Source organism: Triturus cristatus, chromosome 1_2, assembly GCF_964204655.1.
Source record: "Triturus cristatus chromosome 1_2, aTriCri1.1, whole genome shotgun sequence".
In the NCBI taxonomy this organism is placed as follows: domain Eukaryota; kingdom Metazoa; phylum Chordata; class Amphibia; order Caudata; family Salamandridae; genus Triturus; species Triturus cristatus.
The window spans coordinates 1,101,426,381-1,101,453,018 of NC_140580.1; the positions used below are offsets into that span (position 1 = coordinate 1,101,426,381).

At 43.1% G+C, this 26,638-nt stretch overlaps 1 protein-coding gene across 3 annotated transcripts in view; it reads left to right on the plus strand.

The window, feature by feature from the left end:
- Window positions 1-26,638, plus strand: part of FBXW2 (F-box and WD repeat domain containing 2) — a 137,597-nt gene that overhangs the window by 69,159 nt on the left and 41,800 nt on the right. For all 3 annotated transcript variants that reach the window (XM_085613713.1, XM_085613715.1, XM_085613714.1), the window contains exons 4-6: window positions 948-1,142; window positions 14,545-14,678; window positions 19,125-19,211. In XM_085613713.1, coding sequence (XP_085469839.1) covers window positions 948-1,142; window positions 14,545-14,678; window positions 19,125-19,211 — 416 coding nt within the window. The remainder of the gene's footprint in view (window positions 1-947; window positions 1,143-14,544; window positions 14,679-19,124; window positions 19,212-26,638) is intronic.

A 26,638-nucleotide genomic window follows, 5' to 3' on the forward strand; every position in this document is an offset into this window, starting at 1 on the left:
ATACAGCCTGGAGGAAGGAATAAAACAGAGGTTTTCCTACCAGACAGGTATTTTTTAACTCCAGAAAACCCTCAACTCGTATCCACCATCAATTTGTGTATACCACACAATGCTCCTGTGTAACACACAGGTAGCAGCACGCTCTGTTCTGCAGCAGAACTGGACTAACCCATTAATGAAGCATGCCACCAAGGGGTAAGCCTGGTGGGTGAGTGTTATACAGTTTTGCAGGGCATGCATAGGGTGTGGAAGCAGGCGGATCAGCCTGGGTTTAACTGTTTCTTCATAGATAACTTGCTGCCCAAGATGATGCTGGGTTTCGGGCGTGGTCTTTCAGGGCGGGGGAAGGGCCGAGCTTAGTGGGCTCCCATGCGTCGTTCCATGGCGAGGTATTGTGCCCACAGATGAGGACTTCCATGTTGAGCTAGAGACAGTTGTCCTTCATCCATTCAGCGATGTTCATCATGCAATTGTGGAAATTGGCTCTGATGGTGGAGGATGATGAGCTGCGTTCCATTGGCGTAGGAGATGTCCACTCCAGTAGTGCAAATAGGATGCATATTTTTACAACACTGGAGTACCACATTCCAGGCCCTTCTAGGCTGAACCTTGAGAGAAACCGGATCCAGATAACAAACTGTACTTAAATAAAAGTTTATTTGTTCTCAAACTTACCACACTCTTTCTCACTAGGTTTTCTACAGCTCAGCAAACTAACATTTAACTTAAACCCAAGTTGGTAATGTAAACCTGATGAATTCTTGTCCTATAATGTGTGCTTTTTAAAACTTTTTCAGAAAACTTGTCTTCTTTTCCACATTTCCCCTCACATCTATTCCCTATATATTTTTCATAAAATAGGTAACTTGAATGCCACATGTTCTGTTCGCTAGATCCATTACCTCAAGCCTGAACTAAGCAAACCAGTTTGCATTGATATTTTAAAGGTTCAGATGACTTGTCAGCGAAGTTATGGGATGTGAGCACAGGTCAGTGCATCTATGGCATCCAGACACACACATGTGCTGCGGTGAAGTTTGACGAGCAGAAACTTGTTACAGGATCGTTTGATAACACAGTTGCCTGTTGGGATTGGATCACAGGGGTGAAAACACAGCACTTCCGAGGTCACACTGGTGCAGGTATGTGCATATTGGAATTACTTAATTATATGGTTACTGTACATGGCTGGGATCCGTCAAAATATATATATATATATTAATTTATTTATTTATTTGTTATCTGCTGGCAGTCGCCTAGTTTCCATAGGAAAAGCGTTATAACTTTGGCGTCATTTAACTAATCTGCATGAAATTTGGCCAAAAAGTATCACAGTGGGTACTATTGATTGGGAAGGTTTGGGGGTGATTCGTGCAGTGGGGCTCGAGAATAAGGTTGTGTTTGTAATGGTAATTCCCATAGGAACCTTTAACCACAACTACAGCCCAAATCGCTGAACAGACTTACACTAAATTTGGCAGAGAGATAGATGTTGTTTCAAAGAAGTGCCTTTTGCTTATTTGGTGTAAATCCGTTCAGTAGTTTTTGAGTAACTTAAGCCAAAAATGATAGTGATGTCTCTGGCCGCGAAGCCTTAGCGAACAGAGACGTGCTTGTGCAGGCAAATGCACTGCTCTGATTGGCTCCATCACTTCAACCAAGAAATGTTGGCCGCCAACTTGGGACTCGGATGGAAGCCAAGTCCCAGAAAAAATATTAAAAAAATTAAGAAAAGGGGGCACGTTAGGAATACCCTGACCCCACCAGATATGGTGGGAAGTCCCACAGGGACCCCACCAGGTTTTAAAAGCATTTGTATTTTTTTATTTTGTCGCAGTGGATCCGCATCAAAATGGAAAAAAAGACGTGCGGTTTCCTGTGCGTCTTTTATTTATTTTATTTTTTACACCCCCGCGTGGGCATGAAGGAGAGAGGCACATGGTGTCACCCTCTTGGGCTTATCAGAAGCCACGGGGACAGCGCCTCCCCGGGGATGTAACAATGAAAATGTGTGGGGGGGGGCCCTGCTTGGCTCTCCGCAGCCCCGGGGAACATCACCTCCCCTCCCCGGGGCATACTATTTTTTTAAAAATGCAGTGGAGGCCCTATGGCTTCCCCGCTGCTCCGGGGCACTTTTATTTACAAATGTGTGGGGAGGCACTTGGCTATATACAAGATGGGAGGGAGCCTTGCATGTCCCTGAGGACTACCACCCCTCAGGGACTGCTCCAGCAACGTCCCGGGGTGCCCACCCCAGGACATTGCAGTTTGCTATGGCATGACGGGGCCATCTACCCATCCTGTTACCTCCAGTACGTCCCAGACAGTGGGATTGGTAAGAAGTGTTCGGAGGACCCGCCCCCTTTCTCTACAACTCTGCAAACGCAGCTCGTGGTGCACTACTGATTAGGGTGTGAAGTCCACTTTACTCCTGAGGGACCTTGGGGGCCAAGAAGTCGTCCTGGTACCTCCTGTAAGTCGTACATAGCGGGATTTCTAAGAGCTGGTTCAAGGCCCAGCCCCCTTTCTTCACCACTCTGAAAACTTGATTACTAGTTAAACAAGCATTTGCAATGCAATAGGCCTCACATTTGCGAGAGTTTAAGCTATTGGAAATGACAATAGCTTTTATCTATGTTAATTATCCAAACAGATAAATAAAAGGCCTTCTCATTTACAATGCCAAAAGATCAAACTCTTGTAAATGCGATACCTATTGCATTTCAAAGAAGCGGCTGCTATTGTCCCGGGCTGCTTGGAAAGTGAAAGAATGCATGGCGCTTTGAAAGTTGCAGGAAAGCATGCCATGCCTGCAGTAGGAGAAATTAATTGAAGAAAATAGTGCTTTCAGACTAAATAAGACGTACTGTGTAACAACCGAAGTAAAAGAGCCAGTCCTCATGGGAGGTTACAAAGGAAGACAACGCGGTACTAAGGAGGGACTAACAAGCATTTTAAGAATTCAGAGGCCAGCCTTTACGAAGGACAATGACGCAAGCTAATGACAAATGTGGGCAGAGTGGGCGAGGCTTCAAGTCCATACTCTAATACAGCATGCCTTGCAGAGCAGCGCATGCGCTGCCCAGGCTTGACCTAAAAAATGACTCCCACACCAAGTTTGTGCGTGGCCATTGGGAAGACAGCATCCGTTCATCAATTTGCAGCACCTTCAGAGGAACCACAGGTACGGCGGTTCCTCTGAAGGTACAGAGTTCACCGCGGGACTATGACAAGCGGAGTCCACCCGGGGCAGCGGATGTAGTGTACTCCACCACCGTGACAGTTGGCGGGCAGCCCGCCAAACTTAAATGCAGGGCCTAAGTGTTACTTTTTAGCCAAGCGAAGCCAACACTTTTAAAGCAATACACCCTTCTTTACAGCATTCCAAAAGAAATTAAAGCCTTTCCAGATCAAGAGACATATAAAGTTATCATGATTGATTCTCACATTTCCTTTTTAACTTTTTTAAATATAAATGGATTGTGATTGTGTTACCCAGCGTTCAGGTTACCTTACTTTTCAATGGATTTTAATACATTGCATGTTTTTGTGGTTGCCTTTTTTTGCACCATTTTTGTTTTCCTTAATGTTACTTTTTTTGTAATTTGCTCCTAAAGGCATTCGTTATAAAATATTGCACTGTACCTATATCTGTAAAATAATAGTCTTAGCAAACACAAATGAATCAAGGAGGCAGAGGAGGGACTCTGAGTGTAGATTACAGGTCTGACACTGCTCCTCTTCTAGAGCGAGCCAAGGATGGTGGTTGAGAAGGCGCCACGCCAGATCTTTCCCACGCGCACAGTGCCTGGGCACAGGGCACGAGCCAGGGGCTGCCTCTGTCGAGCTCTGTATCTCCCCCGCAAGGACGCCTGTCTCGTCACACCGACAGCCGTCTGCAGGCATCCTCCCTCGCCTACCCTTTCACTGCAGCCCGTGTGTCACCGGAAGTGTGGGTGAAGCCTCACGCTGCGGCCAACGAGGGCAGGTGCTTCGCCCGCACAGTGAGAAAAAGGCGGCTCGAGTCTGGCGGGGTGAGAGCTCTCAAGATGAGAAGTGACAGCCAGAATGTGTCATTTTAGAGACGCGTGAGGCATTTTGCCCTTGTGCGCCTGTCGGTATTATAAATTCTGCTTCTAAATATTCTAAGAGCATAATGTCTCATTTATTTAGTTGGTAGGACATTTGTAAAGTGCTACGTACTGGCTTCCCGTAACTTCGAGGTGCTGCATTTTGCGAAAAGCAGCGTAAAAGATCCCGTTCCTGCCTGGCCTGGGTGCATCTTTAAATGGAGTCACTGATTGATAGCACAATGAAATGAGATTCAAATTGATCAAATGCTTCTTTTCTGCCACTTGAAACGAGATATTCCTTTCCTCATTCTGGCCCAGAGACCATCAAAAAGTAATGGATGAAATGATGCTCTTAATATTGGCATTAGCTGAAACATATAGATTTGTAAGCACCACATCTAATGTGTATTGGCCTCTAATCCTAAAAATTATCTGTTTTAAGACACAATCTATGGAAATATAAACGATTCCACTAATACTTATTGGTGGCGTAAACACGCAACTGTATATTTCTGTGTTGCCCTTTTGAAGTGGCACTTTATTATTGTGTGAAAACCTGCCCAATTTACATTCTAAATTCCCGAATGACTGCCTGCAAATTGTAAAGTTATTTTTCAAATGCATTTCTTTTTTTGTAATCCCACCATTAAATTAGATGGCTCTTTTATTAATAGCCTAATTTGTCAATTGTAATTGCACGATGAACTGTATACATTGTAATGTTAGCTGCTAAAATATTGTAATAACTGTTGCAAACAAGCCTGCGAGTGGTGCGTGCGCGCGCGCCACTGCGAGCCATGGCCTATTGGTGTCTATTACGCGCACCAAGCGCGTAATAGACACCAATAGGCCATGGGCGGAGCAATGCGCCCGCCTTTGGCCAATTGCGTACAGTCTTTTATAAAAAGACGCACACGAAGGCCAATCGCGTACCACAAAAGGAATCGCACACGCAGGAGTGTGTGCGATTCCTAGGTCAGCCTGAATACCCGTTTTTCACCTATGAAAGTCTCGCGCTGCGCGAGCACAGCTGAGCAGTGCACCACTAGGCGCGAGACCTAAAAACTTTAGAAATTCACTGAAAAAAACAAAGATTACAGGTAAGTTATAGTTAGGAATTAGCATTTAAAAAAACCTAAAACATTCACTGAAAAAAACCAAATGTTACAGGGACATTATAGTTAGGAAATAGAATTTTGAAAAAAACCTTAGAAATTCACTGAAAAAAATCAAACGTTACAGTGTTGTTTAGTTAGGGTGATATTTCACTTGTACAAAACATGAGAAATTCAGCAGTTCTTGTTAGCTGAACTAACTATAACTCACGCCCCCGCAATGCACTGCTTATGACCTCACATATTAAATCACTCATGACATGGTCCGTGACATCAGTGATGACAACATCTCAAGTTACATCACTGATGTCATCACTGATGGCATCATCCACAGAATCTCTGATGCAGCCACTCACACCCCATGTTACTTTTCATACACCCACTGCAACTTCCACACTACCATTCCCGAAACCATTGACACACCCAGACCAGTACTTACATACCCACTCACTGACTCATAGGTCTACAGACACATCCACTCAGTCACCTATACAGCCACTCGTACACCAACTCACTCACTAATAAAAACACTGATATATCCAGCCATACAGCCACTCGCACACGGTCAGTCACTTATAGAGCTATTCACTCATCTAAGTTAATCAGACAGCCATTTACTCACCTACAAAGTTATACACACACCCACTCATTTATTCATACAGATACTAACATATAATCACTCACCTATACAGACCCTCACACACGCACTCACTAACCCATACAGCCAGTCGCAATCCCTCTCTCGCACATACATACTGATATACTCAACACTCACCTATACTGCCTTTCACTTATCCACTTACTCACCATATACCACTGACACATCCATTCTCTCACGGACACCACCATAGACATACTCAGTCACTTATACAACCCCTCTCTTACACTCACTAGCCCACACACCCACTGACTCACACACTCACTCATCCATGTAAGCAGTTATACACCCTCTCACCCACCCACGCAGACACTTATACACCCATAGAGGTACTCAGACAACCGATCAATCACCCATACACCCACACATGTACCCACTCACCAACCCATACAACCACTTCAACACCAACTGACAGACAGAAACAGACATTCAGACAACCTAGTCAGTGACCCATACATTCACTGAGAGACCTAATCACTCACTTATACGGTTAGTCACACACTTACTGAATCATTGATACAGGCACTCCTATACCTACTGATTTATCAATACATCTTGGTATATATATTTAACACTCATAAGCATTTTGAAAACTGGATGATGTCATCAGTGATGTAATTTGAGATGTCATCAGTAATGTCGTCCGTGATTTTACGGACCATGTCATGAGTGATGTAATATGTGAGGTCATGAGCAGTGTATTGCAGGGGTGCGAATTTTTCTGGTTTTGTACGAGTGAAATATCACCCTAACTAACATACCTGTAACCTTTGGTTTTTTCAGTGGGGAATATATACATGTGTGTGTATATATATATATATATATATCTATATATACCTACCTATGTAGATATTGATTTATAAAGAGCTAGAAATAACGATATACATATGTGTGTGTGTGTATGTATGTATAGATGTGTGTATGTATGTATACTTAGAGGAGATAATATGCCATGATGGGGACTACGAGTACCAGCATGCAATAAGAAGACACGCACTAAAGCACGCACTAATCAAGGTATTTAAACGCATGCAGCTAATGAGAAGATCAAGGCACCTCGTTAAAGATATACATGAAAAGCTGCCTCTGAAGAAGAAGCTGTTGCTTTGAAACGCGTTAGGCTTAAAGATTGCACAGTGAGAGTGTCGACGCTGTGTTCTGCCATGTAATAATAAACCGGATGGTTAAGAGGCTGATGTCGAGTGCGTCCTTTAGCTTCAGGGCAATTGCTTGACAAAATTACGTCACGCCAGCCTGGCCGTGAAGGACTGCACCATTTCTCATGAAGATGAAAAGCTGCAGGTGGAAACTGCTTAATCACCGTAAAAGCGGCACATCAACCTTTGCTAATGAGAATCAGCACTGCTCCTTGTGCCCTACAATAGGGAAACTTTGCTTTTAATGTATATAAAAAACGAACTCACTTAGAGGAGATAATATGCCATGATGGGGACTACGAGTACCAGCATGCAATGAGAAGAAGACACGCACTAAAGCACGCACTAAGCAAGGCATTTAAACGCATGCGACTAATGACAAGGTCAAGGCACCTCGCTAAAGATATATTTGAAAAGCTGCCTCTCAAGAAAAAGCGGTTGCTTTGAAACGCGTTAGGCTTAAAGATTGCACAGTGGGGTATCGACGCTGTGTTCTGCCATGTAACAATAAACCGGATGGTTAAGAGGCTGATGTCGAGTGCGTCCTTAAGCTTCAGGATATATTTATATATTGTTGCTACTGCTCACGTGTCCATGACGCATTTCGGTCACTAGAAGATGGCCTTGATCAAATAACCGCGCTGCAGCTCCCAAACTCCTGCCGTTCCCTAAATGAAAAGTGGGTACTCCAAGGTGCGTGTGAAGAATATGTTTTATTTTTATTCAACTGCTCCAATGCATTTCGACTGTAAACAGCCTTTGTCAAGGTAAACAAGCCTCATCACCTGTGAAGAATAAATAATACATGAGAGACACTGACGAGATACTGTGCTTCTCTACGGATCAATGTCTCACCCTGTATCTCACTACTTCAAGGCATACCTATCACATAATCCATGAATTTAAAGTGCATTAACCACATTAAAAATGTTGACATGATTCTGAAAAATTCATAAACTGAGAAAAAATCTTCTTATGTGGTATACAATGGCAACTAAAATATTGCCTTACAGGTTGAATTGAAGGCAATCCATTTTGCAGGTCAAATCTCCATATTTTGTATTCAGTGACAATACATCCAACAAATTCAATAACACAAGTAAAAAATATTATACTTCCCCCTGTTACACAACAGACTTGCCATAATCTTAATCATCCATCGAGCAGTAGCAGCACCCCCGCCCCACCCCACCTGCGCCTTGAGACCCTCACGGGTATGTAGTGCGCTCTATAAGTGTACTGATTGATATTCAATCATCACTAATGGATAGAACAAAATGATACATTTTCAATTTCATACAACGAAGGATGCAGGTAGCATCGAGTCAAGCCCAAGTGGCCTCTTGCTACCTTAAAAATCATTAACTTACTTCCAACAAATAGGATGTCAAAATATTTGGCAAGTGCCCACACCTTATCACATATGGACATCGTTCACAAATCTGTGTATGTATATAATTCCATTGGCAAAGTGAAAGACAAAACATCAAATTCATCTTAATCAAAATACAATATACATCACATAGGCCCCCCTAATTATAGAGTGACATGTCACTGTTTTACCTAACACAGTGTTACTCGGAATCTAGGGTAAGAGGGGGTGAGAAAAGATGAGGACAAGAGTCAGAGAGAGAAAAAAAGAGATGAGAGGACAAGGGTAACGAATACAGCAGTTACCCCATATGTACTTCTAATTCCTCATCCTTATTTAACCCATATGGGAATTTAGTTTGTAAATCCAGTATATATCTCGAGTCGAGTTGTCTTAATTTTCTGACTCTGTCACCCTTTATGTTCTTTTCTACCCCATTGATGGCAAAGAACCTCAATTTCGATTCATCCCAGTTGTGTTCCTGTGAAAATGCCTTGCCACAGCGTTATTCCTTAAGGGGAAAATCGTGCTACCCACATACATGAGCGAACAGGGACACTAAAGGACAGATACAAAAATCAGATGCAAAAAACCCTGCAGTATTAGATATATGTCAGCACTGATAGAACCCTTAGATGTAGTTAGTCAAGTGGTAGATTTCTTGGTCCCCGTGTAGTAGCTATGTGTAAGATGATCCCCCAAGGTCCTCCCTCTTCTATATTTGATGGAAGGTTTAAGTGACAAATTCGTACCTGTGACTACGGCATTTCCAAAATTGTCCAGTGTTTGGCCATCAGTTTTTAATCCTGTGTGAGGAGGTATCGTATGTGGTGTAAAACGTATGTTTTCATCCTTTGAGTTCCTGACATCATTGGGATATAGCAATTGGTCCCTTGTGAGAGATTCTGCCTTCTTTTCAGCAATACTTAAAGCTTTAGCTGTATAACCACTGTCCTGAAATCCTTCATATGTGTTGTCTGAATCTTAAGTTCAGTATCAGTGCTGCAAACTTCTTTGAGTCCTAACATTTCTCCATAGGGGATACTGTTAGTCAAATTTTGCGGATGATAACCACTATAGTGCAGCACACTATTACCAGCTGTTTGTTTGCGATATATTGGGGAATGTACTCTCCCGTTTTCTACCCATAATTTGATATCCAAAAAATAGATTTCCTTGGTACTAATTGTGGTGGTGAATCTCAAACTAAAAGGATTATCATTCAGGTTAGCTTGGAAAGTGCCTGCTTTCTCTTGGGGGGCATTCCAAAGTAAAAACAAATCATTGTTGTAACTGGTCCAAATCAAAATGTGTGGCCTTTACTCCTGGTTGTCTTCCAGCCAAGCCACTTGCTCCTCCCACCAGCCCATCACGAGATTCGCTAAGCATGTGCCCAAGGCGATCCCCATCTTTTGATAATGGACCTCATCATATAAAAAAAAAATCCTTCAGGAAATATTGAATCATGCAAGCAGCATTTTGTTATGTTTAAGAAAGCGTAATGATCTAGTTTTAATACAATGCTTACATTCTTGTACCCCGAATTTATGGTCAATACAAGTGTACAAGGACATGACATCCATGGTCATCATAAGAAAGGAATCTGACCACTCCACTTTGTGTATCTTAGTAAGGAAGTCCCCAGTGTTCCTACAACATGCTGGTAAGGCTTTTACACATGGGGCAAGGAAGGAGTTAATATAAATGGCTGTGTTTTTGAGAAATCCCGCATTGGGGCAGACAATTGGCCTCCCAGGGGGGTTATGTAACGCTCTTATGGACCTTAGGCAACACACAAAATGATGGTACCCTCGGCTGGTCCTTTCATAAGAAACCATACTCATCACGGTCCAGGATCCCCCATCACGCCATTCAATAAGACATTGGTGGTATTGGTGGACCAAGGCCTTGTATGTTTCAGAGGTAATCACCTCATAACAATCAGCCTGTGAGAGCTGTCGCATTGCTTCTTGTTCAGACATGCCACATCCAAGATAACTACACCCTCCCCCCTTTTATCTGAGGGCTTAATAACTATAGTGGGGTCTGATTCCAACGTTGTTAAGACTGCTGTTTGGGTAAGCATTAAATAATAAGATTCCTTCCTAGCTCTACCTCTCAGAGCCACCAATTCATTAATCATAATGTAATGGAAGACATCTATATTGTCATGTGGCAAGGATGGGATCAGGTGGTATTTAGGTGTAAAAACACTAATACTCGGGGTATTCATGTTAATCCCTGAAGCATCCAGGACTTGACCCAGGTCTACATCCATACCCTCATATTCCCCCTCTCTAAACAGATCCTTCAATGCCTATAATACCTCTACATCACTTATCTTAATATCACATAATGGTACATCAGATCCCTGCACACCAGTTTTACTTTTAGACATTGTGTGTAATTTGCATAATATCAATTTACTGATAAAGAAGTGCATATCAATTCTTGTTTGGCTATAGTTCCGGTAAATGATTGGGCAAAAAAACAAACCCAATTCTAGCAAAGATGTTTCCTTGTTAGTCAACATACGGTTAGATAAAGTCATAACTGTTAGTCTGACACTCAGTTCCTCTGGTTCCGGCGAGTGGTTCTCTCTGTTTGTGGTGCCTCGCCACCCACCTCTTCTGATCCTTTGCCTCTGTTTCTGCCTCTTCATTTCCCCTTTCCTCTGAGTGGGGTCTGTCCATTCGTGGCTTGTCTTCCTGACATTGAAGACGATACTCGTTCTGAAAAACCGATTGCTCCCCCCATCCTGGCCACATTAGTTAAGTCCTCATGATCAGTGCTCACGTCTGAGCTGGACTCTGTGGTAATGCGGCTTCCTTCCTGTACACATCATACATTCTTGCAAATGTTAATATTCCATCCTCTGACTAATCTCTTTTGTCACATTGAAATTTCTGTAGTTTTTTTAGATCTTTGTATTTTGCAAGTCTATCGTTTTACTTTGTTAGTCCTTAAATATAGTTTGACCCTCCTCACTATCAAGGTCCTTTTTAAGATCCTTGATTTCAGCTCGGATGAATACTAGATCTAATTTGGCATATTTCACTAGTATCTGCATCATCCCTTTACTGGATTTGGCCATGAAGTGAGCTCATTCCTGGATGGGGGGGATTCGTAGGTGAGTACCGTAAATATCCTTAAGCCCTGTGGGACCCGGTTAACTTCAGTGTATCTCATAAGTGAGTTTAGCTCCCACCATTTACTGATCTTTTTTCATAAGTTTCTCCAAAGAAAACATTGGTTGTTTTAAAGTCACAGTACCTGTATTCGAGCCTGTTGCTCCACTGGCAAAGCTCGAGCTTCCAACCTCCTCAGTGTAGCTGAATATACACTTGACTGCCCCCAGACTCACTGAATCACCGTTTTTAGATCCACTGCCATTGTATTGCTCAAGCATAACACACGCTCCTCCGCATTCACCGGTATAGGTGTTCCTACGGGTGCGGACACTGCTGCAAATGGGTACTGTCAAAACAGGTTACTGGGAGACTCCCAGTGTGAGTCAAACCATGCCAGTTCGCTCGCTCTGGTGCTTAACCAGGCAGACCACGTCAAAATCCAACCGTGCAGCGGCAGGGACCACACTTTGTTAAAAAATACACATCACTACTATGGTTGCGTCCATCAAACGTGCGGGTGTTCCGCGGCTGATTCGACTCCCGGCCTATACATTTGTCCCAAACTCCGGTAGGATCGCTGAAAGAAAATCAGGCACTCTAGCATACGTATGAACGATGTGTTCTTTTATTTAATGGATTTTAACTGCTTCAGCATGTTTTGGCTCTAAACAGCCTTTGTCAAGGTGAACAAGCCCCATCACCCTGTGAAGATTAAATAATACAACTTGATAGACACTGAAGAGATACAGTGAGTCTCTACGGATCAATATCGCACCATCTATCTCATTACACCAAGGCATGCATATCATTTAATCCATGAATCTAAGCAAAAACAAAAATAAACAAATAAAATCAAACATGATTAAAGTGCATCAACCCCTATTCAAAATATTGACATGATTCTGAAAAATTAATCAACATAGACAAAATCTTCTTATTTGGCATACAATGCCATCTAAAATACTAGCATGTAAGGGCTTATAGGTTGAATCGAAGGCAGCCCATTTTACAAGTCGGACCCCCATATTTTATATTCAGCGACAAAACACCCAACACATTCAATCACAGAGGAAAATAAATGTGTGTGTGTGTATATATATATATATATATAAGACATCCTCCTCCATACGAAGAAGCAGAGACCTCACAGGGGAGCGCTTGGAAGAACTTTAATGCAGCAGATAAACTGGGCATAATGCATTTCGGCTTACGTGCCTTCTTCAGATGCCGCCATGTTTAGGGTACTGCTCCACCCCACATTTGAATGTTACATGCCTCTCCCATAGGCGGTAGTCCGCTTGACCACAGGTCACATGGTAACAACTTCACCGTAGACTACAGTTCCCAGAAGGAAGCTGGATCAGGTAAGTGTTGCCTGGGGAGAGAGCTTTTCACGATGTTAGCTCCTGTGGGCGTTGATGTCAACACAAAATGCGGAGTGTCCGATTAAAGTCCCTAATGAAGATGTGTGTGTGTGTGTGTGTGTGTGTGTGTGTGTGTGTGTGTGCGTGTGTGTGTGTGTGCGTGTGTGTGTGTCAAAGTTACATTAAAGTTTGATGTCAAAATGAAGTAAGAACTAACGTTTAAAAACTGAAAAACTCCTGAAATTTACCTGTTAAAGTTTAGTGAATTAACTATAATCTGCACACCCACCATGCACTGCTTAGAACCTCACATTCTACATCACTGACATGTTGAATGACATTATTGATGACATCTCAAATGTGATCAGCCAGCATGGGTTGGCCACAGTCCAAGCCACCAAGAGCATCCAACACCTGCTGCACCTATGGGCAGGCTATGCTGTCAACCCACTGCCGCTCACAGCCTTCAGCAGTCTGCAGTGGTGGGTTGGTTCTGTGCCAAAGCCACTGTAGTAGATCAACCCTCACTTTGCATGGCCTATGGTGTGCAAAATGGGAGTTGGCCACAGGGTCTTGTCTATTACCTTACCCTTGTAATTTTCTTAAAATGGTACACAGTACCACAGTAGGTGCCGCGCTCGGGTACTGCAGTACTGTGTGCTGGTACCCGTGAGCCAAAATAAGTATTTGCTTTTAAATTGGCGTAAGGGTCCTGGGGTAGCGGACGTGCCTTCCCTGCCCTCTTATATGGACTTCAATTTTTTTGCCGGTCTCAGGGACTGTAATGGTGGCTGCAACATTTTCATCAGTGTTGCGGGCATCCGTTCAGATCATTCTGTACCACGGTACCTAAATGACCACTGGGAGAAAAACGTTCCTCAATCAATAAGAAAGCTTATTTGTCATATGGACCTACCTTCCAGATATACTTAAGTATTTCCGAGCACTAACGCCCTCATGCCTACCTGACCCCCTTCTTCAAACGCTGATTACTCAATAACTGCTGGTGAACTGATATCAAACATAGTTACAAAGTCTTTTATACATTGCAAACAGTTACATTGCCTCTAAATGCACTGTAATGTGACCAACATTTAGAAAGCATACAGTAACAACGCAGAACTGTTTAAAGCAAGATGTTTTACCAAGGAATCAGATCAGCGTCCTCTCCCTAACATTCTGTCCCTGCATACATAATTACAAGCTCAGCAGTGTACAGAAGTTATTTGAAATCAGCACTGTCATCTACAGTATTTTCAGGTAAATATTTTTAATTAAATTTATTACCCATCCTTTGTGCTAAAAAATAAAATAAACTGTAGAAGCACAACCCTATACACCAAACACCTTTCTATTTAGGATGCTCTTTTTCTGACTTCTGCTACATTGTTAAGAGATCTGCAATGTACCACGAATCATTTTTAATTCCTTTTAAATATACAGCTTCAAGGAGTCCTGCTTGGGTGTAAAGAGACCTGTAGATGCAAATTGTCCAGCACATACACTGTTTTTTCGCTGTTGTTACTAATAGTAAAATTGAGAAACAAATCCTTTTTCTTGGAGCCAAAGGTTTGCGCCTGCACCACTTTCATTACCACTTGATTGAACAAATGCAATTTATACATTACACTATAATTGTCTTTTTGCAATAAATGTTTTTTTATCTCTGTTTAGTTTTTAGTGTGGATTACAGTGATGAACTTGATATCTTGGTTAGTGGCTCTGCAGACAACACTGTGAAATTATGGGCCTTATCAACAGGATCATGTCTGAATACGCTAACAGGACACACTGAATGGGTTACAAAGGTAGATCACATTTCTCATATGGATGCTTGTTGGTCTTTGGATATCATTACATACAAATGTGTGTGTATTCAATCCAATAAACTCTTTTGTACAGTTTTATGACTCTGCTTTTGAAGCTTTCAACCATATGAAGAAAGATAAACAGCATATCATCTACCCCCTTATTTAGGTCTTGCCTGCTAGACAGCGCACATGCTGTCTGTTGCGAAACATATTGTTATCTTACATTCAGCTTAGAGCCAGCCCATTACTAACCATTGGTTGGCTTCATTAACGCGCTCATTTGTTTGCTTGCTCTTCGTTAGCATGTGTGGGCTCTCCCTTGTCTTCATGTGTTTGTCACTCCCCTGGAGCATGGACACCTTACTGTGTCCTTACTTCTCACTTTTTCGGGCACTGCTTTTTTTCTTTTTGTTTAAGCACTCCATCAGTGTGCATATGTTTTTCTGCTATCTCCCTGGTGTGCCTCTCTTCCCCTCTTAATGCTTCTCTCCCCCCTTTAAATGCGCTTGCCCTTGTGTGCTTGCTCGCCCGCGTTACTTTCTCACCTTTGTGCTTCTTCCTCCTCCCTGCTCAAAGTGCTCTCTCTCTCTCGCCCATTTGCTTTTCTCACTGCCTTCCACACCAATGTTGCTTTCCCTCTTACCTGTTTGTGTTCCACTCTACTCCCCCGCACCCTCAAGTTTCTTCCTGCCACCCATGTCCTCTGTGTTGCTTCAACCTCACCAACCCCCTAGTTGCTTCCGCAACCCCCACCCATGTTAATTTCCCCCACACCTGCTTCCACATCACTGGCACGTGGTGCTTACCCCTACCTGCTTTCCCAATAATAAAATCGCTATTGTACTTTTTTTTTTACTTTGTATTTCCTGATCCGAGTTGGATTGGTAAAATAAATAGAAGAAAAAAAAATATGTGTCTGCCTCATTTTGTAGGCACACACCTACAACATGATGCAGTAGGCCTTTTAAAAAAAAATTTGCAAAGCTGCCAGCAACGATGATGCTGTACTGCATATCTAAAAACATTCACAAAGCTACTAGTTCCCCAAGGCGGGACCTATTGGCTTTGCCAGTGCTTGTTTGAAATACAGCTACAGTGGCACCAGTTCGGGCTATACCTCATAGAATAATTATTGACTATCCTGGGGGTCTCGGGATAATACCAGGAAATCTAAAGCTAGTAAAGGGGACTCAAGGGGGCTCAACTCTGGGTAAGAATGTTGCCATGGCTCCTCATTTTCTATTTCAGTCCGTGTATGGAGGAGGGCCCGGTTCTTATGTATTTAACTCCCTTAAGAGATTTTGAATTTGGATCAATTTAAGAAGGCTTTTGCAATGACAAGGAACTTCTGAGGTGAATGTGTTCAGTTCACTAGTTTATGTAGCTGGGTGATGTAAAGGGTCACATATAATTGCTTAAATGTAAAACATAATAAATGAACTTATATATGTCACCAACTAATTCAAATGAGAACAACATTTTCATTTTTGACTTAACCCTAAAAAAATATTAACTGGCGAACAAACTGTCAGTTACGGCGTAGACAAATTAAAGAGCATCACAAGTTAACTGATGCAAGGACCCAATTGGTGAATTCAGGTTTGTATGACTTTGTCCAAAAAATTAAAAAAAATTAAAAAAGCAGTATTAGCAAGACCCAACAAAGTACCACTGAAATGTTCTCTGTAGTCAAAAGCTAAAATATTAGCTGTCGTCTAAAGCCAACATTGCAATATTTCATTATGAAATATCTTAATGTCACATGAGGACGCTGATCCAATTCCTTCTTACAAGCAGGCCTTGAGGCTTAATTACCCTAAAAGTTTGAATCTGAATCATATGCACGTTCATCCCGTTTCAATTACAAGGTCTTTAGTTGAAACTCACAGTACCTTAAAAATAGTACCTTATTTTTTCTTTTGACCCTCACAATGATTAACACAGATATGAAGGTCATCTATAAGGTGCTTGCTACGCGTTTGGCATCTTCTCTGCCATGTTAGATGCATGAAGACCAGTGTGGATTTATTCCTAGTCGTAGCACCGGGATGAATCTGAGAAGGTTGACTAATGTTCTTCACGAGGTCTGACATAGAGATGAGGAATTTGCACTTCTGGCTATTGACCTAGAAAAGGGCTTTGGCACAGTGGATGGGGCTATCTCCTTGAGGTGCTCCTGGTCATGGGATTTGGGCCATATTTCCATAAGTGGGTGCTCCTGTTGTATTCTGAGCCACAAGTCAAAGTGAGGGAGGGCAGATACCGATCAGAGCTTTGGCCGATTGGTCGGGGGACACAACAGGGTTGTCCACTGTCCCCTCTCTTTTTTGCGCTTATGATGGAACCATTGGCCATCTGTGTATGATGAACGGTGCAGGAATAGGGTATTGAGTTGGGGGATGCACGGCATGTCATCTAATTATACGCTGATGATGCGTTGTTTTATCTGTCATCCACTTGAGAGTCGGTCCCAGTGCTGCTGGGTTTGTTGGAAGACTTTAGGTCATAGTCTCTCGCCTTAATTGCGTGAAGTCTTTGCTGTTCCCTCTTGCTGGTCTAGGCCGGACCCCGGTGGACAGATTGCCCGAACTGGGTGTACACTGAGAGTCATCCCATTTTAGGTACCTAGGTATTAATATAGCGAACTTGCGGGAACTTCAACATAGACACAATACGAGTAGGGTCTTGGAGGGTCTGCGAGTTTTCGTCTCATTCTGGAACACATTGCCCCTCTTGTTGATGGGTAGGATGGCCATCGCTAAGATAGTGTTGTTACCTAGATGTCTGTATGTACTGCAGAATTCCCTTTCCTTGCTTCCAGCTTGTACATTTCGACAGTTGGATACCATCCTTATCTCTCTCTTTCGGGCTGGAAAATGTAGCAGAGTGTCGTTGTTAACTTTAACCAAGCGGTATTCCGATGGGGGACTCGAGTTCCCGTGCCTTGAATTATATTACTTTGCTGCCCAACCGCAGTATGCGGATAAATGGCTGGACTCTTATGATTAGGCAGGGTGCAGTTGATTTGTCTTCCAGAACTCCTAATGGAGAGTGAGGGGGTCCTGTCAGACCCCTTATTTTATCAGGCATACTGCCACCTTGTGGCATAGGTTTGTACGGTCGGTGTTGTGGTGGGTTCTGTTCAACTTAGAACTTCTTATCCTGATTTTGAAGCCTGTTCGATTACTACTGGATAATATGTCCTTTCAGGCGTGGCGTGAGGGTGGTTGTGAGCAAATCCCGATCTATATATGGATGAGCATTTCATTTCCTTTGAAGAGGCACGGGACGCATTTCAGCTAGGTCCTGGTCATTTCTTGCAGCATGCCGCATTGGTGGACATCGCTAAAGTGACCTGGCCCGCTTACTCTGCGGCTCCTTCACCCACTTAAACTTTGAGCATAATGTTGACGTGCAGATAGGGTGGCGACATTTGATCACGCTCCTGTATAGAGCTATAAGTGGAGATGCAGTGAGGCCCACTCCTAAAGGACGCTTCGCCTGGGAAGTTGATCTGGATATACCCTCACGGATAGAGATTGGAACAGCGTCAATGGGCTCACACATAAGGTGTTCTGGAATGCACGATTTAAATTAACTCAACCCGTTCGGCAGTGTGCCCTAGATGTGGCACGGATAGAGCAGATTTTATGCATTTAGCTTGCGAGTGTGGGGAGGTATAGAGGATTGGGCCCGGGCGGTGCCAGAAATCTGAAAGGCATTAGATATTACATTTGATTTCATCCCCGCTTGCTACCTCTTGGGTAAGGTTGTGAGGCCAAAGGGGCAGAATGTGTCCTACAGATTTTTGCAGATGGCCCTGGCCAGGAGATGTGTAGCTATTACCTGGTTGGATCAGAGAGCTCCCAACTTAGACCGTTGGCGCAGAGATATTCTGAAATGGGCAGTCACGGGGGAAGCCCATATGAGACTCAGTAGGAGAGATGAGAAGGCAGCTGAGGATATCGCTGTGTGGGGTGCTTTGTGTGACGGGATCTTGGCTCCGGAGATTGATGCATAGGGTCAGCATATTGAGAGTGAATGTGACTGATAGTGATTGTTAGACCGGGTGCAGGATATAACTCATGTATGATAAGATACTTGATGTGGTTATGAATTACATAGAGGTTAAGAAATCCCTTTCGCAGGAGAATGGAGAGAAATGGAATGCTCCAATTGATGATTTGCACAATCACCCTGAATCATCAAAGATATATTTCGATGTATACCGGTCTCTCTCTCTCTCTCTTCCACACTGCTGTATTGTTGATTGCTTTGAAAACATAACAATAGAAAGTAAAAAAAAAAAAAGAATAGTACATTATTGTATGATCATTAAACCAAATCTTGAAAGTAGTTTCACGTAGATTTTTCTCTGTATTAACCGTTTTTTTGAAGTTGTTGCCACACTTTAGTCAAACATTTTATATTTTTTCATTATAGGTAGTTTTCCAGAAGTGTGAAGTAAAATCTCTCATGCACAATCCTGGAGATTATATTCTTCTAAGTGCTGATAAATATGAAATCAAGGTATGTGATTAGTGTTTCTTATATTTAATTTATTTTTATTTTATGTGTTGATGATTTTAATTCAACTAACAGGTTTCATCAACCTATCCAAGTAGAATGGATTAACAAAGCTTACTTCGAGTATAGTGGTATTGTCAAAGTGAGGCAGTAAATAAATAGCTAACCAGTTTTCTGATTGTGCTAAAGAAAACAACTGTACGGTCAATGATTTCTGTACGTAAAACCGTTAAGAATATACAAGTTGTTTCATTTTCTGTGTACCCATGTTATTAACAGTGATTGTTATGAACGGAAAGCAAGTCAAAATAATCATCAGAACAGAAAAATATTAATCAATACAGCACACAGATGGTGGAGTCTGGCAAATATCGGGTGCACGTAGCACACATGGATATATTTACTATCTTGCTTTTAAATGCAGTTTGAGCAACTAGTCAGTCATGCCAAATTAAAACGACGTGTCTTAAAAATACGTTTTATCTCAAATTACAAAAAATCAGTGGAGATTAATGGGGTCATATAGAGTCCAAGATTCTTACTTGGCAGATAATAAACTATTAGTACTACATTTCCTTCACCGTCCATCCAAACCTTGGTAACTATATAAGTGAGAGCCCTGTTTATTAAGATTTAAGTGTTGCATATTTCTCCCATGTATCTGTTGTCTGATGGGACTTTTCCCCATAGAGTTGCTTTTCAGTTTATCTGCTTTTCTAGTTGTGTGGTGTGCCTCCAAGAGTAAGGCAATGTTCAATATTTCATGTTTTAACCAGTTACAGTTTTGTTTCCTTCTAAGTTTGCTGTTAAAACATTTAACAGTAACAGATGCATTTCCCAGGCCATCTTTTTTATAGATCTATGGAATAAGAATGCCTGTATTCACCAAATGGACAGTTAAAGCCAGAAGCATCGTACATGCCGATAGGAACTTATCAATCAGTCGTCCTGAATCTTATTTAAAACAGATGGGCTTATGACCCCCCACCCCCCTTTTCTGGCAACTTCGGAACTTGTGAAATTTGTATATACAAGAAATTTGTTATAAATTAAGGTTGGAAACTTGCTCACATAGGGTTACTTCTGCTTTTGATGCAAATTAATTCTTAAACAATTCTAAGAGTATATAATATCTACCTTGGAATTCCACACATAGTAAGATGTGTCGGTAGTTTGTCAAAATGGATTGTAATATGTGTATGATGAACAGAAGGATGCATTTGTTTAGTAAACATGTTTTTGTTTTCTCCACGAGGAAGATATTTTCACCATGGAGAAAACTCGTACCCTGCACCTCCATTACTTTTGGTGGATTTTTCCCTCTTTCACCTTGGTAACACAATTGCTCCTGGCATGACTTTACTCATGTGTTCACCTGGGCCCTGATTCTTGAATGGTTCATCACATATAATTGTGACTATGGTTTACAAACAGACACGTGGGTAAAATCAAATTCTTGATTTATAGGGCCAGGAATGGTGTCTCTTATCCTCATCTGAGTGCATTTCCAAAAGGTGAAAGTATTTGCACATTGTTAATTAATATTCATAATTGTATAGCTTTGAGGGGTTTAACAGTTTTTGAGGTTAGCACCGTGGTAAATCCCATAAACCCTCACATAACATTTGGTCACGAGATTCCCTCTGGCAAGGTGATTTTTATGTATTGATAAATCCTGTTTTCAAGGATAAAAGTCATAATTCCTTATTCTGTTAATCAAGACTTTGTTTTTACCCACACAAGTTTTCTAAACCCTAGCCACAATTGCATGTGCTAAACCCTTTATGAATTTGGCCCAATATGAATGCATGTGTAGAGTCATTGTTGTGTACTCTGCTACCCGGTGTTCACTCTTTGAAAGTACATGGTCTTCATATGATGGGACAGAACTGTTGTTGCCTAGAACTGTATTTCACGAGATTGAAAACTATAAGTTCAAGGCATATGATCTGCATATCTCACACTTAGCATTAGATCGCCATCTGGTGTTGTGCTCGGATGCTTGCACCTTGTTGTTGTCTTGGAAGAAGTCTTTGTAGTCATGAGATAGGTGACTCCTCCCTTGGACGATAGTGCGCATGGGCACCGACTGGGTTCGGATGCAACTTTTGCGCACCGGTTCGAAACTTAAGTTTTCAAACTTTTCGACGCGCAAAACTTTAAAAAAAATTCCAATTGACTAGACACATCGAAATCTCGATGCGCCTTTCATCGGTTCGATTCCAGTTGTCGATGCGGGCCGCTGGACCTATCGACGCCGTAAGGACGCCTTTCAAAAAATGCCCGCAGTGTGGACCAAAATTTCCACACAGTGACCATCTGCCCAGCCTGCACCTCCTTTCGATCAAAGAAGACCATTCGAGATCGTCGAGCTCGACGACACGTCATTGCGCAGAGATCAGCTCCGGAACCGGTGGACATCTTCGACGAAGGCCCAGATGTCCCAGAAGAAGATTCCGAAGATCTCCAAATCGTGTCAGAGGCAGAAGACTCAGACGACCCCATCACTCCTGGGCAACGAGTGAGTACTACTGCCCCTACCCCAACCCCCCCCACCAAAGCACAAGGCACCGGTCAAGACTTCGCCTGTTGGCCCCATTTGTGACCGGAAACACACTTTCAGAAGCCCAGCCTCCGGGCCCGGCTCCGAAGAAAAAAGACAAGCCTTCCAGTAGCTCGGGACCGAGCAAACCGCATGTACTAGTCCCACCGGCACCGAAGCCAAATGAACACTCCAAAGACAAACCAGCCTCGAACACATCGAAGCCCGTGGATAAGCCGGCGTTGAGCACCTCTAAATCTAAAAATCACGCCACTGCTCCTAAACCAAAGCCTTCGGAACCGAAAACCAAGCCTAAGGATTCCACCACGCCTCCTAAGGCCAAAGAGCATAAGATTCAGCAACAGCCTCGCTCGAAACCGAAAAAATCGGCGCCGAAACCGGTTATCGAGGAGGAGGAACTTTTTCATCCGGATCTTGTTGATCCTAAACAGAAAAAGATCTATATCCACCCTGAAACAGGACATGTCACAGCTGTGCCATGCAAGAAGAGGAAATTGGACACAGCACAAACCCCTCCAGTGCCAGTGAAGGACTGTGCCACATCACCTATGCCGCCTCCTTCTCCTGTCCTTCCATCTAACACCCCTCCTCTCCCCAAACCTATTACACCGCCTCAGCCTGTTAATTTTCCACCACATACACCACCTCCAGACGATGATGATGACCTAGGGGTGGGTGGTGACCCTAATGACCCGTTCACAGATCCAGATGACCCACCACAAGACGATTGGGATTACAATGATCCAATAGATCCCCCAGACCTCCCAAGCCCCCAACCATACCCAACAAAACCATCTCCTCCAGATGATAATATTGGGTTTGGACAACTCATCAATAGGGCTGCTGTATTTCATGGGTTGCACATGCACTCAGACACACCAGAGGAGGCTTTTCTTCTAGACACATTTGAACAGTCCCAGAAAACTACAAATATTGCCAATGATTAAAGGGATCATTAAGCATGCTCCCGACATATTTAAAGATCCTGTATGGACCTGGATTCTTAATCCCAGGATCTATAAGAAATATAGACCTACCCCTGACGATCCTGCGTACATCAAAGGTCAGCTGCCTCTAGATTCATTAGCAGTGTCCAATGCTACAAAGCAAGCTAATTCACAAACCTCAGGGGATGCACCGCCCCTGATAAAGAATCTGGCAAGAGGGTAGCTGTGCAGGCGGCCAATCACTGGCACATAGCCAACACTCAAGCACTGCTGGCTAGATATGATAGGGTCCATTATGACCAGCTTGAAACCCTATTACAGTATTTGCCTGGCCAGTATAAAACTCAAGCAAATGACCTAATCCAAAAGGGCAAACTAATCACCAACGCATCAATTAAATGTGCCCTTGATGCAGCGGACACTGCCGCTAGGTCTGACAATACTGCTCAGAAGACATGCCTGACTGCGCATTTCAGGCTTCAAGCAGGAGGTCCAGACAACCATTCTAAATCAGCCGTTCAATCAAAACCAACTTTTTGTGCCGGCCTTGGACACTGCGCTTGAAAAAATGAAAAAAGATACAGAGACTGCTAAGTCGATGGGAGCATTGCAGTCTCCGCAAACGCGCGGCTCCTTTCGTCGCTCCTTTTATAGAGGAGCCTCCAAGAACGTGGGCACAGATAGCTCGTCTTCCTTTAAAAACACCACCCAAACATCCCCCAATAGAGGCTATTTCAGAGGAGGTTACACAGGGAACAACAGTAAAGGGAGAGGCCGAGGTAACAACAACACTCGCACCAACCCCTGCTGCTAAACAGTAACTTCCCTCCACTCCCCCCAGACCATTCCACTCCGGTCGGTGGAAGATTAACACAGTCCCTACCTGTCTGGAACTCCATCACAACAGACAGGTGGGTAAGACAAATTATCCAATATGGTTACTGCCTGGAATTTACAGCTACCCCCCCAAACATACTACCCAGACAGCGTCCAATGTCCACTGTCTCACTGTTTCAAAAGCACGCCATAGAGCCAGTCCCCTTACTACACCAGGGAACAGGGGTTTACTCCCTATATTTCCTAATCCCCAAAAAGGACGGGACCCTACGGCCAATTCTTGACCTCAGACCCCTCAATCAGTATATACACTCGGATCATTTTCACATGATCACTCTCCAACAGGTGCTTCCCCTACTACAACAAGGAGACTTCCTTGCCACACTAGATCTCAAGGACGCCTACTTCCACATTCCCATACATCCTGCTCATAGGAAGTATCTAATTTTCGTACTGGATGGACAACACTATCAGTTCAAAGTCCTTCCATTCGGGGTCGCCACTGCTCCAAGAATGTTTACCAAGTGCCATGCAGTAGTAGCAGCACACCTACGAAGACAACAGATCCATGTCTTCCCGTATCTGGACGACTGGCTAATAAAAGCCAGATCATTCAACCAGTGTATCCAACACACTCATAAAACCATCCAGACACTACACAACTTGGGGTTCACAATCAACTATACCAAGTCGCACCTTCAACCCTCTCATGTACATCAATATCTGGGGGCCACAATAAATACCTCCACAGCTCTAGCGTATCCCAGCCCATCCAGGATAGCCAGTATACAAGCTCTCATCACCAAATTTCAAATCCAACACTCTCCCAGCCAGAGTGTTCATGCAACTCATAGGCATGATGGCATCTTGCATTTTCATCATACCTCACGCAAGACTTCAAATGCGTCCCTTACAGGAATGTCTAGCACATCAATGGAATCAGGCTCAGGGACAACTTACAGATCTGGTGTTGGTGGAACACAAAAAACTTGTCCAAAGGGCGGCCGTTCCTCGAGCCTGTTCCACAGATAGTACGAACAACAGACGTATCACTCACAGGGTGGGGAGCCCATCTCTTAGCTCACACAATGCAGGGCAAATGGACCACTCAACAAAAAGTGCTCCACATCAATCATCTGGAACTACTAGCGATATTCCTAGCTCTGAAATCATTCCAACTCCATGTACAAAACAAAGCCGTCCTGATCCGAACGGACAACATGGCGGCCATGTATTACATACAAAAATAGGGAGGAACACATTCTCTACAACTGTCCCATCTTGCACAGAACATTTGGAGGTAGGCCATTCCACAAAACATATACCTCCTCGCAGAACACCTTCCAGTTCACAATCACATTGCGGATCTGTTAAGTCGACAGACACAACAGATTCACGAATGGGATCTACATCCACAAGTTCTTCTACCTTTTTTCCAGATGTGGGGCCAACCAGACATAGATCTATTTGCCACACACGAAAACGCAAAATGCCCAACCTTCGCCGCCAAGTTTCCGCACCCACTGTCCAATGGCAATGCGATATGGACTGATGATTTCCACCTGAGCCTTGTGTTATTGCCTGGAGTCTTCTGGATCCCGCGCCACGCATCTTTTCCTCGACGCGTTAGCAGATTGGCCCATTTGAACAGCGCCTGCCTTGCGCGTTTGCTCCTCGGACTGATCAATCCTTCCTGAACCCGTTGCTTCTGCCAGGAGCACGCCGGACTGACTACTCACTCTCGCTATACCAACCCAGTCCCTTCTCATCACGAGGAGCTTTCCCGTGGTTTCCACAATGAAGACTCTATTCCATCCATCCTAGGCTCGTCAAATTCAATCTACTCAGGATCGGTAGATACCTCTTCCCGCACCTGGAATTCCTTCAATTAGGCTCTTGTACTTGATTTCGGGAGCACATCTTCGATTATTAGAAGCATTCCAACTCAAGCATTGAATGTCCACCATCTGAGCTATCCTGTATTTATCTCGCACGTGATCTTACAGGTCCCAGCACATAATTATATTAAGACCAAGGCTTTGTTCGCCCTGAGGAAGGTGATACCTACATTTCGGTGCTTTCACCGAAACGCGCGTCGGCGTCTACATGTGGTCCACCCAAGTTCCTATTCCTCAAAATTGAACATATGTCGCCCAATACGATTTTGAATGTTCATTTGATTTTGTGTACATACTGAGCCATGTTCTTTAATTGAGCATTCTTTTTATATGTGAATATATATGTTGAATGTTGATGTTGTGGATTGATCCCGGTATGAATGTGTAAGTCGTTGAGGTTTTGAGTACGCCTGGGACCTTGTCCAGTATCTTTATTGTTATTCTGAAAATTCTTTAGCTCTAATTATTTATCTGATTATGTACTGAATCTATTCATTTGAAATTGATTTAATATTTACAAAAAATTAAAAAATATTGTTACATCTATAAAATTGTTTTTTTGATTATGCTTTGACTTAATTGTTTGCTTCCTTCCCTTGTCTTAGTCCTAGTGTTGATCTATTCAATAACGATACTTTGTACGTTTAGAAAACTATAGGTAGAGACCCCTTATTTGTATTCACAATGCGATATGGATGAACTGGTCCGGCAGATTTGCGTCTGCTTTTCAGCCACTCCCACTGATTCTGCTAGTGGTACGCAAGCTCCGACAACAGTCTCTAAAAATGATCCTAGTGGCTCCCGCATGGGCGCACCAACCGTGGTTCACAACACTACTGGAACTCTCACTAGTCCCACACCAAAAACTACAACTCCCCCCATCACTACTAACGTAGAACCATGGAGAGATAAGGCAACCCGATCCAACTCAACTGAATCTTGCGATCTGGCTCCTGAAGTCCTAGTCCTTACCTTAACCTTCCACCGGACTGTATGAACATCTTTAAAGAGGCCAGACGCCCTACCACCAGAGCTTGCTACGCAGCAAAGTGGAAATGATTCGCCATATATTGCACTAACACTCATATCGATCCTCTGGATGCGTCCATCCAGAACATCATTTGCTACTTACTACATTTGCAAAGATGTAATTTGGCATACTCATCTATACATCTACATCTAGCA